Raw genomic sequence first — 14,804 nt, forward strand, 5'->3', positions numbered from 1 at the left:
CAGTAACAACAACAACAAAAAAAGCAGCATGGATGCATCTGAAGATACAAAGCAGCTTCAATAAGAAACAACTGCTGTTCAATGAGAGCCCAACACACCTGAAGAGTTTTGGAGGCAAGATGCTGAATCGAGTCTTGTCTAAAATTTTCCTGATTCTGTTTCTCCCACCAGATACCGTGTTTGCTTTCAATTTCTTGTTTCCTTTTTCACGAGGGAACATCTGTTCCACATCTCCAGGCATATCTGGGATGGAATAACGGTTGTTTTTCTTTTCTGCAATTTTCGGAATATGTGGAATTCCATTCTTCTCTTGCCCTATCCTGCAGAGCAGCTCCTTAAACACTGAAAGGGAAGACACAACCATTGTGATTTACCTTTGCACACCTAAACCTTTGTGTTGCATTCTTCTTTCCCCTCAAACCTTTGGTTTCCCCCATACCTGCAGAAAAATTAAAGCAGAATCCAAAACAAAAAGGTAATGCACTGCCAAAACAGCCTATAGATTACATTTTAATCTTGATTCTAAGGGGGCAGGTCTTTTCCCATTGAAGGTTTGCTGTGGAATTCCTTGGCAGAAAGTGTAACCCCCAATGCTTAACAAAAAACGATGCCCCATTCTGCACAGCTGGACTCTCCTGGCTACTTTCAGAATGAGCACAAACCTCAGCAGATTTAATGAACATATTCCAGCCTTCACAAAGGCAGTCAGATCAATAAAAAGGAACCTCTACATTCACACCAATCTCCTCTATGTATTTAATGACTGTTGTCATCTGCATCTTTGCTAACGGTGCAGATGCATCCCGAAGAACTTCAGGACAGCTCAGAATTTTCTTTTTTCTTTCATTTTCCTTCACTAAATCATAAAGTGGATCAAACCTCCTCCTGCATTTATCAAACTAAGGCAGTCAATTGCTGACACTCCCAAAAGATATAAGGAAAAAAAAACAGTCTTCATTATTTCTGTTTCTCCCCACAAATGAAAGGTAAAGTCAAACTGTTCAGACCGGTTTATCAATGCATGGGGGTTTTCCTGTTTGTTGTGGGGTGTTTTGTTTTTAAATCTTTGAGGTCACTCATGTCAGAAATGTGGTACTTTCTGTTGAAATCATGGTACCAAGAGAACACAGTGCTGTGCAGAGCTGATTTCTTGGCCTTACAAACAAGACATGAGGGACTTTATGTATATTGACAGTCAAACTGCATATTTCTATTATGTGACACAATTTCTGGCTACAATCCTTCACTATATAAACTCAAATCTAAGAATGGGGATTGTCCACTGCCAATACCAGGTGCTTAGCACTCACTTAAAAGGACAGAATCACAACTACTGCAGTTCAAAACAGCTTCACACGACATGAATTCATTAAAACATATCAGAGAAATCATCTTGAAATTTTATCAGCTTGCAGGAAAAGAGGTTGGAATCCATCTGTATGTAACCATCACTGCCTCAGCTACAGCAACGCCTTATTTTATGCCATTTCATCAGTCTAGTCGACCGATTACTGCAGTTGTTCTATGCTATGGCATTAGAGTTATGATAATAAATAACAGCTAAGATCTTAAAACTTTTTACCTGCATAGTGATAAATAGAAAATCCTAACTGAAAAGAAAACTCATGGGGAACACAGGCAGGTAAGCAGCAGGAGGAAATATTAGAGGGGAACCACCATGAGCTCTCAGATCCCACTACAGAGGAAGGATCTATCTGTATGTACAGCCTTGTTCTTTCTGTAGCTATGGTTATTCTGTTTCCTGAACAGGATTATGGAAAGAGAACAGATGGTTTGAATGAGTGTTTAAGGAGGTATTTATGTGTTTATATTCACACTGACAATTAAAAGCTAACATTTATATACTATACCACTTTTTATATTCCCTTATCGATTTGAGATATAAAGGCCATTTATCCTATTGTTCTTACTGCCATCATAAAAAGTTTTATGAAAACCCAGTTTGACATTTTTGCTGTTTCTTGGCAAAATATTTTGGCCCAGCTCCTTTGGCTCCGTGTCAGCCATATCGCATGCAGGGACACTAAAGCTGCTTAAGCAGCCGTTGGAGGATTTCTCAGGGAGCAGAGCGCTGGCTATGCTGGCTCAGTGCCTCCCAATGAGCAGCACGTGGCTGATCACTGAGCAAATGGAGGCACAACGAGGGGACTCCTCCGTGATCTTTCACTCCTGGAGCAAGTTCTAGAGCCAGAGAGACTGGAGGTTTTGTGCACACACACGGAAATACATCACTTTTGAAGTCTACTCACCAAAAATGTTTGTTTTTACAGTAATGGAGAGATGAGTATTGTTCCTTAAGATTTCGAGAGCTTTTGCAAAGGTAATATTCTCAAAGTTCTGTCCATTTACTTCCATTATCTTTAAGGAGAAATGCAAATTGAACTATTAGAACAGCTGCTTATAATGGAGTTACTTTACAACAGTTACAAATGTAAATGCAACAATACAAGCATGCTAAGTACTTGCCAGAAGTTATCACACTATCTTTACAGTAGTTGTACCATGAAAGCATTCTTTGTAAAATAACTGTTTTGATTACCCCACTCAAGTTCCATCCTGTAAACGTGCCAGGAACTCCATTCCTACCCATCAACTCCTTTAACCAAACTCAACTTCTGGGACAACGTTCTTACACTTAGAATCTGCACCTGGTGCATCACCAGCTGCAGATCTGGTATTACAACCAAAGCACAGCTCAGCTGCAGGGCCCCGAGGCTCCCCAGCCCCAGACTGGGATGCTGAACACCCAATGAGAATCAACCCAAGAAAACAATGTGACAGCTTCAACCCAGCCAAATCTCCTCTAAGAAAGTGACCGAAAGCAACCAAAACTTGCCACAATTTGGCTTCTTTTCCCCATTTTGTTTTTGAAATACCCAAATACTTTAGATATTTTGAATACTATTTAATAGGAACACATATTAAACGTACAAACTTAAAGTATTATTTTTTTCCTTTTTTTTTTTTCCCACTCTTATCTAACAGTCAACAGTATGATCTTTTTCTTGGAAACAATGCAGTTGGCTAAACCAGATTTTTTAATTAAGAGACGGATGTTTAAAATTAACTTAGCTTTACATTTCCTACCTGATCACCACGCTTAAGTCCAGCTTCTGCAGCTTTACTGCCAATTTCCACAGTCTCAACAAAGATACCAAAACCTTTGTCACTTCCTCCAAGAAGGCTAAAAAAGAGAGGGGAGTCTCTAGAAGGCTTTTGCAAGGTAATTTGTCTCCATTTTGCCTTGGCAGCACAAGCAATATTCAGCAATCTGAGATGTCCTTTCATTTTCTGTAACACAAGAGACGTGAAACTGAGTGTGATGCTTCTTTTAGTAGAAAGGGAAAAAAAGTTGTATAGAAAAAAAAAAAAAAAGTGTCAGAAAGAGAAATTATGATTCTACGTATCCAGATCTTAATAAACCTTCTGCAGGGATGCAAAGACACATAAATGAGTGCCATGTGCACTATTTATGAGAGCTTTGTACCTAAGTAGATATTTTATAACAAATACACCCACGTTAAAAGCCACCTCTTCAGTGCTTTCTTATGGACTACAATGTGTTAACCCCTGCAGACACTGGAAAATGGAAATGCACAATGTTAGAAGTGTGACAGTTGTCCTTTTTCACTCCTACCGTATTTTCTAAATTCTTTTCAAATTCTTCCAGAAATCGAGTCATAGCAGGATCACCTTCAAAGTCATTGAAATGGTTGTTCACCCACAGCAAAACCACTCTGGTAACCTAAAAAAAAGAAAGCATACATCAAAATGTTTTTTCTCCTACAGGCTGTAATCTACAAGCAAAAAAAGAATACAAGGACACGACAGAATAACACATCACAGATTCATGCATTCCTTAGCAGAAGCCATTTGCACTTGAAATCAACTCCTGATTTCCTTTCCTTGTGGAGATGAATGAAAAAAACGAGTATCAGACATCTCTGTATCTGGCTGATTACATCACCCAGTACTTAGTGGTGCACTCATCTACCTTCAGTTCTCTCTTCCTTTTGCCTTTCATAAAACACATCTTTTTAAAGCCTCCTAATTACATCCTCTCCTAGGAAGCTGTACAATGTTACAATAAAAAACTTGCTTCTAAGTTTTGAAGCTAATTGTTTGGGTTGCATTTACGTGTGCTACAGTTACTGCCATTCATGACAAATTCAATCTGACTACTATTTTATCCATCCCCACTATTAAGAAATGCTAATCCAGGGCAGTTTCTCTTCCAAAAATAACAACTTCTTCTTCTATTTGCTGAGATCTCTTTCTTTTACTTTCCTTCTTTACATTCATTTTCTTAAAAAAAAAAACAAAAAAACAGTTGTTGCCAGAAGGAGTACATGGAAAAAGGGAGCAGCAGTAACCATAGTGAAGGAGCACAGCCAACTTCTTCCACAAAAACCTGCCTTGCTTCCATAGCTGAGTTTCCTTCGGCTCCATCTCAAACATATAAAACTGGTGGCCAAGAATTTTACTGCCACCATTTTCAACAAACTGGATATGAGTACAAGTTCCAAACCACGTAAATTTTCCATACGTGTCGCATGCAGTTACACAGAGTTGAACATGGTTCTATTCACAGAAGAGCTATTATCAGCAGCACAGTCGACTTTGAGTAGAGGCTTCACAGTAAGCTGCTCTAAGAAGATAGTTCAAAACACTGAAAAACTTTACGAAGAACAATTCTAGAAGGTGAACACAAGGCTGATGTGAGAACGAAGGTGATACATCCAAGAAACCATGAACAAAAACATCCCCCAAGCTGCTGATAAAAAAACAAAAAGGTGTTTAAATCTTAAAATTTAATAGGCAATCATCCTACAGAAGAGAAGCAGTGACACGTTGCAGAGAACATCATGCATGTGTGTGACAGCCTGGAACCCACCTTATCCCTGAGGCTGTCCACTGTGAACCACTCCAGGAGTTTATTCCCAACTTCCAAGGGGCTGGTTAGAAACGTTCGGTATGTTAACAGGAAATCTTCGATGTAAGTTGGATCCACAATAGAATGTTCTTCTATCAAGTGCATGATGAGCCGCTCAGGTGTTGCCTTAAAAATGGAATGCAAATACAGCTGATATCTCCTGCCAGTACCTCTCTCAGAGAGTGTTCCAAGCTTCAGTTTTGGAAAACTCAAGGAAAAAAAAAGCACTACTATATTTAAATCAAGTCCTCATGTTCCTCCCAGACCATTCTGCAGCTTGTAACTGGCCAGAACAATCTGCAACATCTCATCATTTTGTTTATTACGAACAGTTGAAGTTCTTCTTTCAGACTACAGAAGCCAAACCACTACACAAGGAGTGCTGTCAGCACAAACCCCAAAGGTCTACATTGATTAAAAGACATATGGAAGTAGATTTGCATAGCAATGTAAGTTCCTTAGAATTAAATTTTTGAGGTGAGACAGACAAAACTGAACATGAGTTCCAGATTTAAACCAAAATGAATAAAGGTTTAATTATTAAAGGTTTAATAGACTAATAGAAAGAATGGGAAGAAATCCACCTTGATAACAATGTGTCCTTTTCTGGTTCCACTGCGATCCAGCTCCCTGTGTTCCTTTACCATAACAATTTCTCCTTCTTCCTCAACTTTATGAGTGTTTTTTTCCACATGGTTCAGAATTCTCCAGTAGTCTTGCTGGGCTATACACACAAACTGTCCCAGACAACATGTGATCATTAATAAATACTCAACACGTGAATGTATCCTCATGTCCCATCTCTGAGCTGCTCTGACACAACCACCATAGCACAGTACTTGTTATTAGCCCTTCTGTTCTGCCCAGAAAGTTATAAATAGAGGAAAATAACACTGATCAGCACGTTATGTCTCCAAAACATAATGATAATCATACAGAGAACAAACACTGCAAAAGCTGGATACGGCTACTGTCTGTTTATCTGTTCTTACTGCACATCAATTGCATACATAGCACAACTAGGGTGAACTAAGGCTACGTTTCAACAGAATGCAAAAGTTCCTGTTTCTCACACAACAGCAATGTGAAATAAATCTCCGCTACTCAGTGTACAACTAACCTGACACAAGCAGAGCCCCTGGCCCATCCAATACCAACCTCCTTTCTTCTGCTCCTGGAATAACGATCACGCCTTAAGATGAAAGAAGTCTGCTGTCTTTCACTGGATGTTCAGAAATGTGAGCTAGATGTGCAGAATTGTGATCTTACCTGACAGTCGTCTACTTTGGTTCTGACCACTCCATTCATGTACTGTTTGTCCAAAGAGGGAGTAATCCCAAAACTATTTCCCATACAGAGGCTCTCGCTCTTCCCATCAGGATAGCTGATTTCTACTGTGCCATTTAAAATGACGTACCAAGAATCGAGCTAGAGGGAGTGAAAAACAAATTTTAAAAGTGAAGATCATTCAAAAAATTGTATAAGCTGTCCCAGCACTCGTATCTCAGAAAGCTTTATTCTTGCAGTCTCCAGTTTGTTGCCACCACAGTTTTGCAACATGTAATTCACCAGAAATGTGTACTGTAAAGCAAGCAATAAAGCTGACTGAAACAAGAATGCTTTTCAGCATTCTTCATTCATTTCAGTACTAATTCAGTAGGGAGCAATGCTGATGAATAGATTGCTTTTTAATCAGCGTGCTAATTGCTACAGTATATTTATACTATTTAACGAGCATGAGGGCTCTACCCCCACTTGGTCACTACTGGAAACAAGAGCATGTTCAGCACCCACAGAGCATTGATGGGATCCAGCCATTCCAGATCTCTGGATCGAAGGACAGGGAGAGGCTGCAGGTAAGAATTCAGAGCACCAGTGTTGGGAATCCAACCACTGCCTAACTGGCAACTGCTTCCAACGTAGATATTTAGGTTATGCTACCTACACTGCTATTCAAGGATCCATCTCCATGATTATGGAGATCCTTACATTGAAAGAAGAGAGTTATTTGACCAATGGAAATTATGTATTCTTCTGTACAAGTAAACTCCAAAATAAACTCTTAGATTTTAGCACTTATAGTAATCCACAGCATAAACTACTGAATGCTGTTTTTATTTTTGTTTTTTTTTTCTATACTCAACCACAGTGAAGTCCTGAACAAGGAAGTTGAGCACACAGGCAGAATCTAACACATAGACGGATTAAGGTTTAGGGATTTCGGAAGTGGGTCATGATAAGAGATGAGGAATTCTTTAGCTTTCAGGAGTGGGAGAGCTGCAGAGAACAATCCCCAGCCCTGCACCACCTGCAGCCTTCTGCCCATGGTGCTTCAACTGCGTTGCAGATGGTTACTTACTTCCTGGCCATCTTCAAGTATGATGGCCCCCGCTTGCTCCACTACTTCAAATATCATCACTGAGCAAAGTTCTCTTCTTACAGACATCGTCATGTTTGCGAAGGCAGGGAGTTGATGCATAAATTCCAATAATTGCTCTGTTAGACAAAAGGAAACATTGGTATGAAGACTGCAAGGCCCAGGGGTTCCTTAGATATCATGCCCTCCCACAGGTATATTAAAGCTCAGATTAATTCACGGAAGGAATCGCTCAGTGGTGTTGCAGTCCTTGTTAGTGCCTGCAGCTAAATGAGCCCAGTATGCGTTTTGTCATCAAAACTTGGGGAAAAAAGCTTGGCTCTGCAGTCCTGATCATGCCCTGATTGACTCTTAAGGCAGCAATCTAGCTAAGTGTAAAAGCACTTCAGCTTCAAACATTTAGAAGAAATAAAAATACCCTCACTGTACAGTAATTATAAGCTTATCAAGAGCACAAAACACTTTTCAGAGTTCAGAGAAGTAATCAGAAGTGTAGTAGAACCTAAATTTTGCCATTAAACTAACGCCAGTTTCCAGTTAGGCACTGCAATAATTTATTTTCCTTTCAAATATTTTGCAGTTCACGATTAAGCTTATCTACACTGCAGCACCAGCATGTTCTCTTCAACGTTCCATAACTAATTAATTCAACAGTCACAGGCAGTCAAAATTACCACGTTACCCTCCTATCAACAGATACAGTGATTGTAACACTTAACACATAGTACGTTTCAAAGACTGTTTTTTCAAAATATACTTGCATTCTCAGAACAAATACTCTTCCAGATAGAAGAAAAATCATTTAATTAACAGCATCCCTAGAGCAAAGTGATCTCTGGAAGGCATCATTCATAATGATGATGATATACGTTTAATATTAAGTTAACAGTTTACTCTCTGACTGAAGTTACACGATACAGGTTTATACAAGGATCTACTTCTTTTCTCCTCACCAATATCATCATCAGTTTTATCTGCAGGCTCTTTCTCAAGGCACTCTCGTACAACATCTCGCCCTAGAAGTGGATCTGAAGTTCTGTCAATATCTTCATCTTCCTCTTCTTCTTCATCTTCAGAGTCTACAGGTGCTTCTGGAAGACCTGTTAAATCAACATCTCCCATCTCACTTTCTGTAGCCTACAGAGAAGACATCCATCAGATAAAGACTTCAATTATTCCATTCAATTAATTTCGGTCTTATCTTAGTAGAGCTAATAATACAAAAAAATTCTACGACCAACAATTTAAACTAGAAAGTAGGCAGTATAAATACATACCTGTGGCATAAAGCAACACCATGCTAGCAAATTGTGATCACAAGTTTTCAATTGTGTACTGGGCACGTGCTCTCCTTCTTTCCTAACGACACTCCCAACGATCTGCAGGCCATACAAGCCCACTGACACCAACTTGTGACATCGAGGGACAATAATCCCAGCTGAGTGAATGCAATTAAAGGGATCTGATCTCACTTTTAATTCCAGTACTGTGCAATGGTTTGTAGTGTATGATCAATATGCCAGCTGGAGAATACACCTCTGAAACAAAGAGATGAGGATGACTACTCCTGTCTCTGCTGGCCAACTCTCACTTCCTTATAGCACTTAGTGCCTTGTGAATTCATGTGAACAAATGGCTTCTCACAATTTAAGACTTAACATTACCCAAGTAGTAATATAACCCAGTAACAACAGTAGTCACCCAGTGTCTGTAGACACACTTCTGCTGTCATCAATAGATGGCAATATAGACATCAAACTGAGCAGACACACACGAGGCCACAGTTTAAGATAAAGAAATGCTGGCACCAAAAAGCAGCATCACACAAGAACTGTTTGCAATATTTTCTCGTGTAAAGTTTAAATGATGTAATGGAATGAAAATAACTTTCCAAACAGATGGAAGGCAAGAAAAAAGAAACAAAACCAAGCGGTTCCAAACTTCCAGTTTCCACAAAATACCTCCTCAATCGTTTTGTCTTAATTTAAGGCAGCATGCAACTGATCAATGGACACCTATTGTAAAAATCCTCTGTAAACAAACTCCCACTTGTTGGGGAGTTTAAACAAATTGTTTAAACATTAATTTCTATGATTTCGTTTTGTAAAGTGCCATTGGTGCACGATGTATGCTGAACACACATATTCCATTTTGGTACATTTTCAGAGGCACACATTTGAGAAGATGGTAAAACTATGAGCTTCTATGCCCATCTCCTTTATTGTCATTCATTTTTACAACCATCAGAAGAGCCCCAGTGGAACCTTCCCCCACAGTCAATTAGAATATTGTTCATTAACACCAATTCCCTGATGTGCCTACAACATTTCACTCCCAGACACTTCATGAGGACGGCTGGAGAGCCAGCGATGAGCTAACGACTACAGCACAAAGCAGAGCTGTTAGATGCCTCTGCTCCATTGGGTGCAACCCAACGTTTGATGGCAGGATATTAAAAAGGAGACGGAACGCTCTTTGCTCTTCTGAAGTGAGAAATATTTATCAATAACTCAGTGACGGTTACTAATCCTGTCTCCTGTCTCCTGCTTGAAGCTCCAGACATGACATAAGCAGCACGATGCTGAAGCACTGCTGTTTGGAAGTCTGAGTTGCATCACCGAAGCCAGCGTTGATTTGATCGGCAAAGCGCTGCCCCCGCGCTCCTCACAGGGCTGCCAATGCAAACCCGACCTCGGGCAGATGGAGCAGCACTGCCCTCTGCACCAGGCTGACAAACACCGGTCAGGTATATTTCTGAGGTCTCTGGATTTGTCTTCTTTGTTACCATTATCCACCAAACCTAATTAAAAAGAAGGCTGACGTGATTTAACAAACATTTCCTGCAGAGCAGGGTGGCAAAACATAGGGTTAAATCTGTTTTTATTACATCACTTTGCTGGCTGATGGAGCTCACGCATTAACAGTTTTGGAATTAAGCCGAAGTGCAAATTGTGCTTGGAGAGCCTTGGCAGCACATGCTCAGTGCTGCATTTCATTCTAAGACCTTTCCAGCATCTCTTCATCTGAACAGCCACAATTCATATTCAAGTTCCCAGGCGGAGTAAAACTGAGTACAGTGCTAATTCCCACTTCTGTAACATTAAGCTAAGGTAACAAAATGGAGGATACACGTTCTACAGGAAGGTGATATTTAAAACGTGCATTGTACAGCCTGCACAGAACAATTAACCAATCTTCCCTTTGCCTGGTAAATAAATTACAATTCAATCAAGCTACATTCTTAAGAGAAAACTTATGATTTATTAATTTACAACAAATAAACCAGAAGCTCCAGTCCTCAAACTTGGCACAGATATGGTTGTTCACAATTGGGTCTACAGGGTAAAAATACCGACTGCCAATCCATTGGAGCAGCCCCAGCAGCACACACTGCACAGGACGCTGAGCATCAGCTCACTGTCAAAACCCTTGCTTGCTATTCTAAAATCACACCATTTCTACTTTATATATCTCCTGTTAACTTCTTTAAGGGGACAACAAGACTATGTTTGGCAAAGCTTGATCCTAGAGATGTCTAAGCACTGGCTCTGGAAGCCAAGGAGCCCTCATAACTTTGGTGATATTGACACGTATTCATGTGAAGGACTCTCTGTTCTGTAATAACTCTGCATGGCAGGTAATTTTAGTGCTCATGGCTCCTGGTGCAACCTGCTATTAAGAACACGGGGTTTTTACTTTCCTTCATGTCAGTTCTTTCAGGGGAAAGCTGTCCAAGGCTTCAGAATTGACAGAAAAGTCCTTAGTAAAACCCTAAACCCTGATGCATATTTTATAGATAATCCATCTTAACTTAAAATCCTTAACCACAGATGGAACCATTGCTGGGCGATAACACTGCTGCCCACAAATAACACGTGCTGCAGAAGTGACAAATGAGTGATGGCAAAAAAAAAAACAAAAGACAAAAAAAACCCTGAGCAGACCACTGGCAGAACTAAGGAAAAATAGATAGGAATTTGTCACTTGGGAAAAGAAGAGCATTGGAAGTCATTGATAAAGGCAACAACTCCATTGCAGTCAAAGTGAGACCATGCCCACCCAGGCCTGGACATACAGCCTGGATTGCCTGTGGTACCCTTGCTGGCCCCATGAAAAAGCAAACGGAAATGTTTGCTCAATGTAATACCTGCAGAACAGCTTTTCCCTGAGGATACCTATTACAAGGCCAAGGGGCTGTTTGCAGAAGTTATAATCCCTCATTTCGACTTATATACATAACCACACAGCTTCTCCTAACAGCCTGAGCATCCGAGCTCTGAAAGAGCTGTCAGAGGCTGAAGAAAAACAAACACATAAATTAAATACGCCATTAAAAAAAAAAAAAAAAAAAGTAGGAAAAAGCTTTCAAATATATATAAATGAAGGTGTGAAGGGAGAAAATATCATCATAAATGTATTCTCCTCAGCAGCTCTGGCTTCAATGCAATGTGTTTGCAGCCCTGCTGCAAGCAGGGCTCGTTTCTGCTGAGCTCACCTTCAGCTCCTGTGCTCATTTCCTGGTTAACATCCTGCTCTGAGAAGCAGCTGGAAGAAGTGAAAACTCATTTCAACGCTGTCGATGAATGAAGTGTACGCAGATAAACCAAAACCCTTTCCAAATCTTAATAAAAAAAAAGTTTCACCCTTTGTTTCTATCATTCTAATCCGTTTCCTGCTCTGGAATTATAGTGGCGCTACACACTAAAAATTAATGTTATGATATCATTCATTCAAAAGGTCATTTCAAGGCTACATTAATAAAAATTATTTAGAAATAGTCTTCCTTTGACAGTAATGATAGTCCTGGAGAGTTTGGCACGCAACAGAGATGAAACTGACGGCAAAAGCAAAGACAGCGTTTTCCAAATGCTTCATGAAAAGCCTATTTTAATATGAATAAATTCGTAATTCCTTCAGGGACATAAATATATTTCACCACCGTTTGAGTGTTGCAGTGCAGATTAAAATGCTACTCCTTCATTTATTTTATTTATGTAATTTTTATTTGTTTAACCATCACGCTCTTTTGGCATTTTCTTAAGAGCAGGAATGCAACATTTCAAAGGCATTTAACCACAGATGATAAGAGTCTACCCTCCTTACTGGAACGATATTTGCTTCATCCATAATACATTTGAAGTGCTTTCCACTTAGCATAATCCTTCCAAACGGCTCAGGTAGACAGGCCAGCAAAAGTGCCATCAGCCTGAGTGTGTGAGCTGCCCAGGTACCACAGCCACGCTCCTTCTGGTGACTGCAGCTAATTATTTTTTGAGCTGGGAGAATTAATTCCACAGGGAGAAAAGGGGGAAAAAAAAAAAACAAAAACCAATGTGGAGAACAAAATCTTTCAACACTGCTGCTAGGAATGCAGGGTGCATTTGGAAAGAGCTATTAACAATCAAAGTAATTCTGAGCTGGTTGGTAGAGAGCAAATGGAAAGAAGTAAAATAATAGATTGAATGGGACAAACACATTCTTTGAATGTCTTATCTTTGAAGTTAACTTGCAATACTTTGCTGTAAATAAGATATGCCATCAGTCTGTCTTTATTACACTGCACCCAGACAGTCTCCAGGAGAGGGGAACAGGTATCTACATTCCAGCTACACCTACAGAACACTCCACAGTTCCTATTTAGTTGGTAATGTAAGCAGATCTGAACTCGGAAGTGATGAAGTCGTGCCATTTCTGAGACAAACAAACTGCTCCCTCCATCAGAAGTGCACCCATGAACCCAGCTCTGCAATTTGGCACGAGGCAGCCGCTCTGCTTCGTTTACAGATAATGCACTTAATAAGTTATCTCTCGATGTTCCTCAACTTCTATTCCCAACAAGAAACACTGGAATTTGCACAGTCAGTCGGTGCAGAGAGCATGTTTATTACCATGCTTTTGTTTGCAGAACAGGACATCTGCAGTGAGCAACGAATGCAAATAACCAAGGAAGGAACCCGACAGGCAGAAGGGTTTCATGGAATCTGCTCCATAATTCAGCACATAAATCACCACGTGTCTTCTAAAAGCAACAGCACACGTGCTGGTACACAGAGAGGTGAAAAGCAAGGAGGGAGCTGTTGAGGTGGGAAGCAGCACCGGGTTTGCAGAAGCATTAGGAAGGGGAGGCAGTGATAAACTGCCACTGCTTTGGTGTCACGCAATCTATAAGCAATTCCTCTTTTTCCAGAGAAAATAGAACAGGAACAAGATGTTCTTAATGTTAACAAGACTGGGGGAAAAGAAACACATCAAAACCAAACTCTGAGTCTTCCCTTCAAATGATAAAGCAAGAAATAAACCAGAACCAAGCTCCTTTTGTAGGACACTACATGGTATAAGAACTTGCTGCATTTATTTTGTTGCATTCTGTACTGCAACTCCGCTCATTATATTTTATTCTTTATCAATATAAGCTGTGTTTAGCAAGTACTGAATGAAACTGCAGTGAAGCCAAGCTCACCTGCACGCATACTGTCACTAGCACCTTCATCTGCTCACTGTCACCTACCTCACTGCTAATGGAATGTGTGCCAAGGAAAAACCAGAAAGGAAGTGCCATCAGAAGAGCATGCAGATGTCAGTGCAGAAATGTCCCCACCAGGTCTGTGCAACAGCTCCTGATGGACTTCCGCCCAAATTCTGGCAGCAAATATAACAAACAACTGTGTGGGGTGAACGTCTGACCTCATGCTTTCTGATAACCAGTCGGCATTACAGCAGCACATAATGCTGCCAGAGCAATTAGGAAAGGCAAAATGCAATTTCCAGCTGGGAGGGGGGTGGGGAAAAAGAGAACTAAGAAACAAATGCAATTCTACCTGATAGATATCAGACAGGCTGCTGCTCCCAGAATCGCTGGCAATGCTGCACCCAGACTGGCTTGAAGGGACGTGAGTCACCTGAGGGTGAGGATTGTCTGTAAGATGCATCTTGGTAAGATCAGCTGGAAGCTGTAAACAAGAGGGATTTGGGGAAAAGGCAGGAAAAAGAAAAAAAAAGGTCATATAAATCTGGATTGCATGCAAAGTTATTAATGAAATTTTTGTTACATATCTGAATATTCCCCTGCAACCTGAGACGTATTTTGAGAAAATGTGAATTTAGATGAAGTCCAGTCACACTTGTGATCTTATGGGACTGATGTGTAATGATGCATCACCTGCAGAACAAAGGTCTGGCCCTTTGCAGCACACTGACACACACCAGCAGAACGAAGAGCCCACGAGATGGCAAAGGGATAATGCCAGCCACAATCCTCAACATCACCTCATCCTCCAATCCAGGATGGAGAACATAATTTAAAAATAGGGAAATTTGTTTTAAAGGTCTGAAATGCAAAAGATTGTTAAGCTGTCACAAATTGCCACTAAAACCAAAGCAAACCAAACCAAACCGATCCTCCCAGCCTTCAATACCAAGCAGCAAACTCGATCCAAACACACGGGACACCTAACACTTTGAAGACTATTTTTC

The 14,804-nt window shown here is 40.3% G+C and overlaps 1 protein-coding gene across 9 annotated transcripts in view; it reads right to left on the reverse strand.

Annotated features, from left to right (window-relative positions):
• RAPGEF6 (Rap guanine nucleotide exchange factor 6) overlaps positions 1-14,804 on the reverse strand; it is a 105,833-nt gene that overhangs the window by 31,419 nt on the left and 59,610 nt on the right. For all 9 annotated transcript variants that reach the window (XM_090150712.1, XM_090150708.1, XM_090150706.1 and 6 more), the window contains 10 exons: positions 14,150-14,281; positions 8,285-8,468; positions 7,314-7,450; positions 6,224-6,382; positions 5,539-5,691; positions 4,916-5,080; positions 3,659-3,766; positions 3,109-3,312; positions 2,271-2,379; positions 99-342 (listed from right to left, as the gene is read on the reverse strand). In XM_090150712.1, the coding sequence (XP_090006838.1) occupies positions 99-342; positions 2,271-2,379; positions 3,109-3,312; positions 3,659-3,766; positions 4,916-5,080; positions 5,539-5,691; positions 6,224-6,382; positions 7,314-7,450; positions 8,285-8,468; positions 14,150-14,281 (1,595 nt within the window). The remainder of the gene's footprint in view (positions 1-98; positions 343-2,270; positions 2,380-3,108; positions 3,313-3,658; positions 3,767-4,915; positions 5,081-5,538; positions 5,692-6,223; positions 6,383-7,313; positions 7,451-8,284; positions 8,469-14,149; positions 14,282-14,804) is intronic.

Source organism: Phasianus colchicus, chromosome 15, assembly GCF_987193195.1.
Source record: "Phasianus colchicus chromosome 15, bPhaCol1.hap1.1, whole genome shotgun sequence".
Lineage (NCBI taxonomy): Eukaryota > Metazoa > Chordata > Aves > Galliformes > Phasianidae > Phasianus > Phasianus colchicus.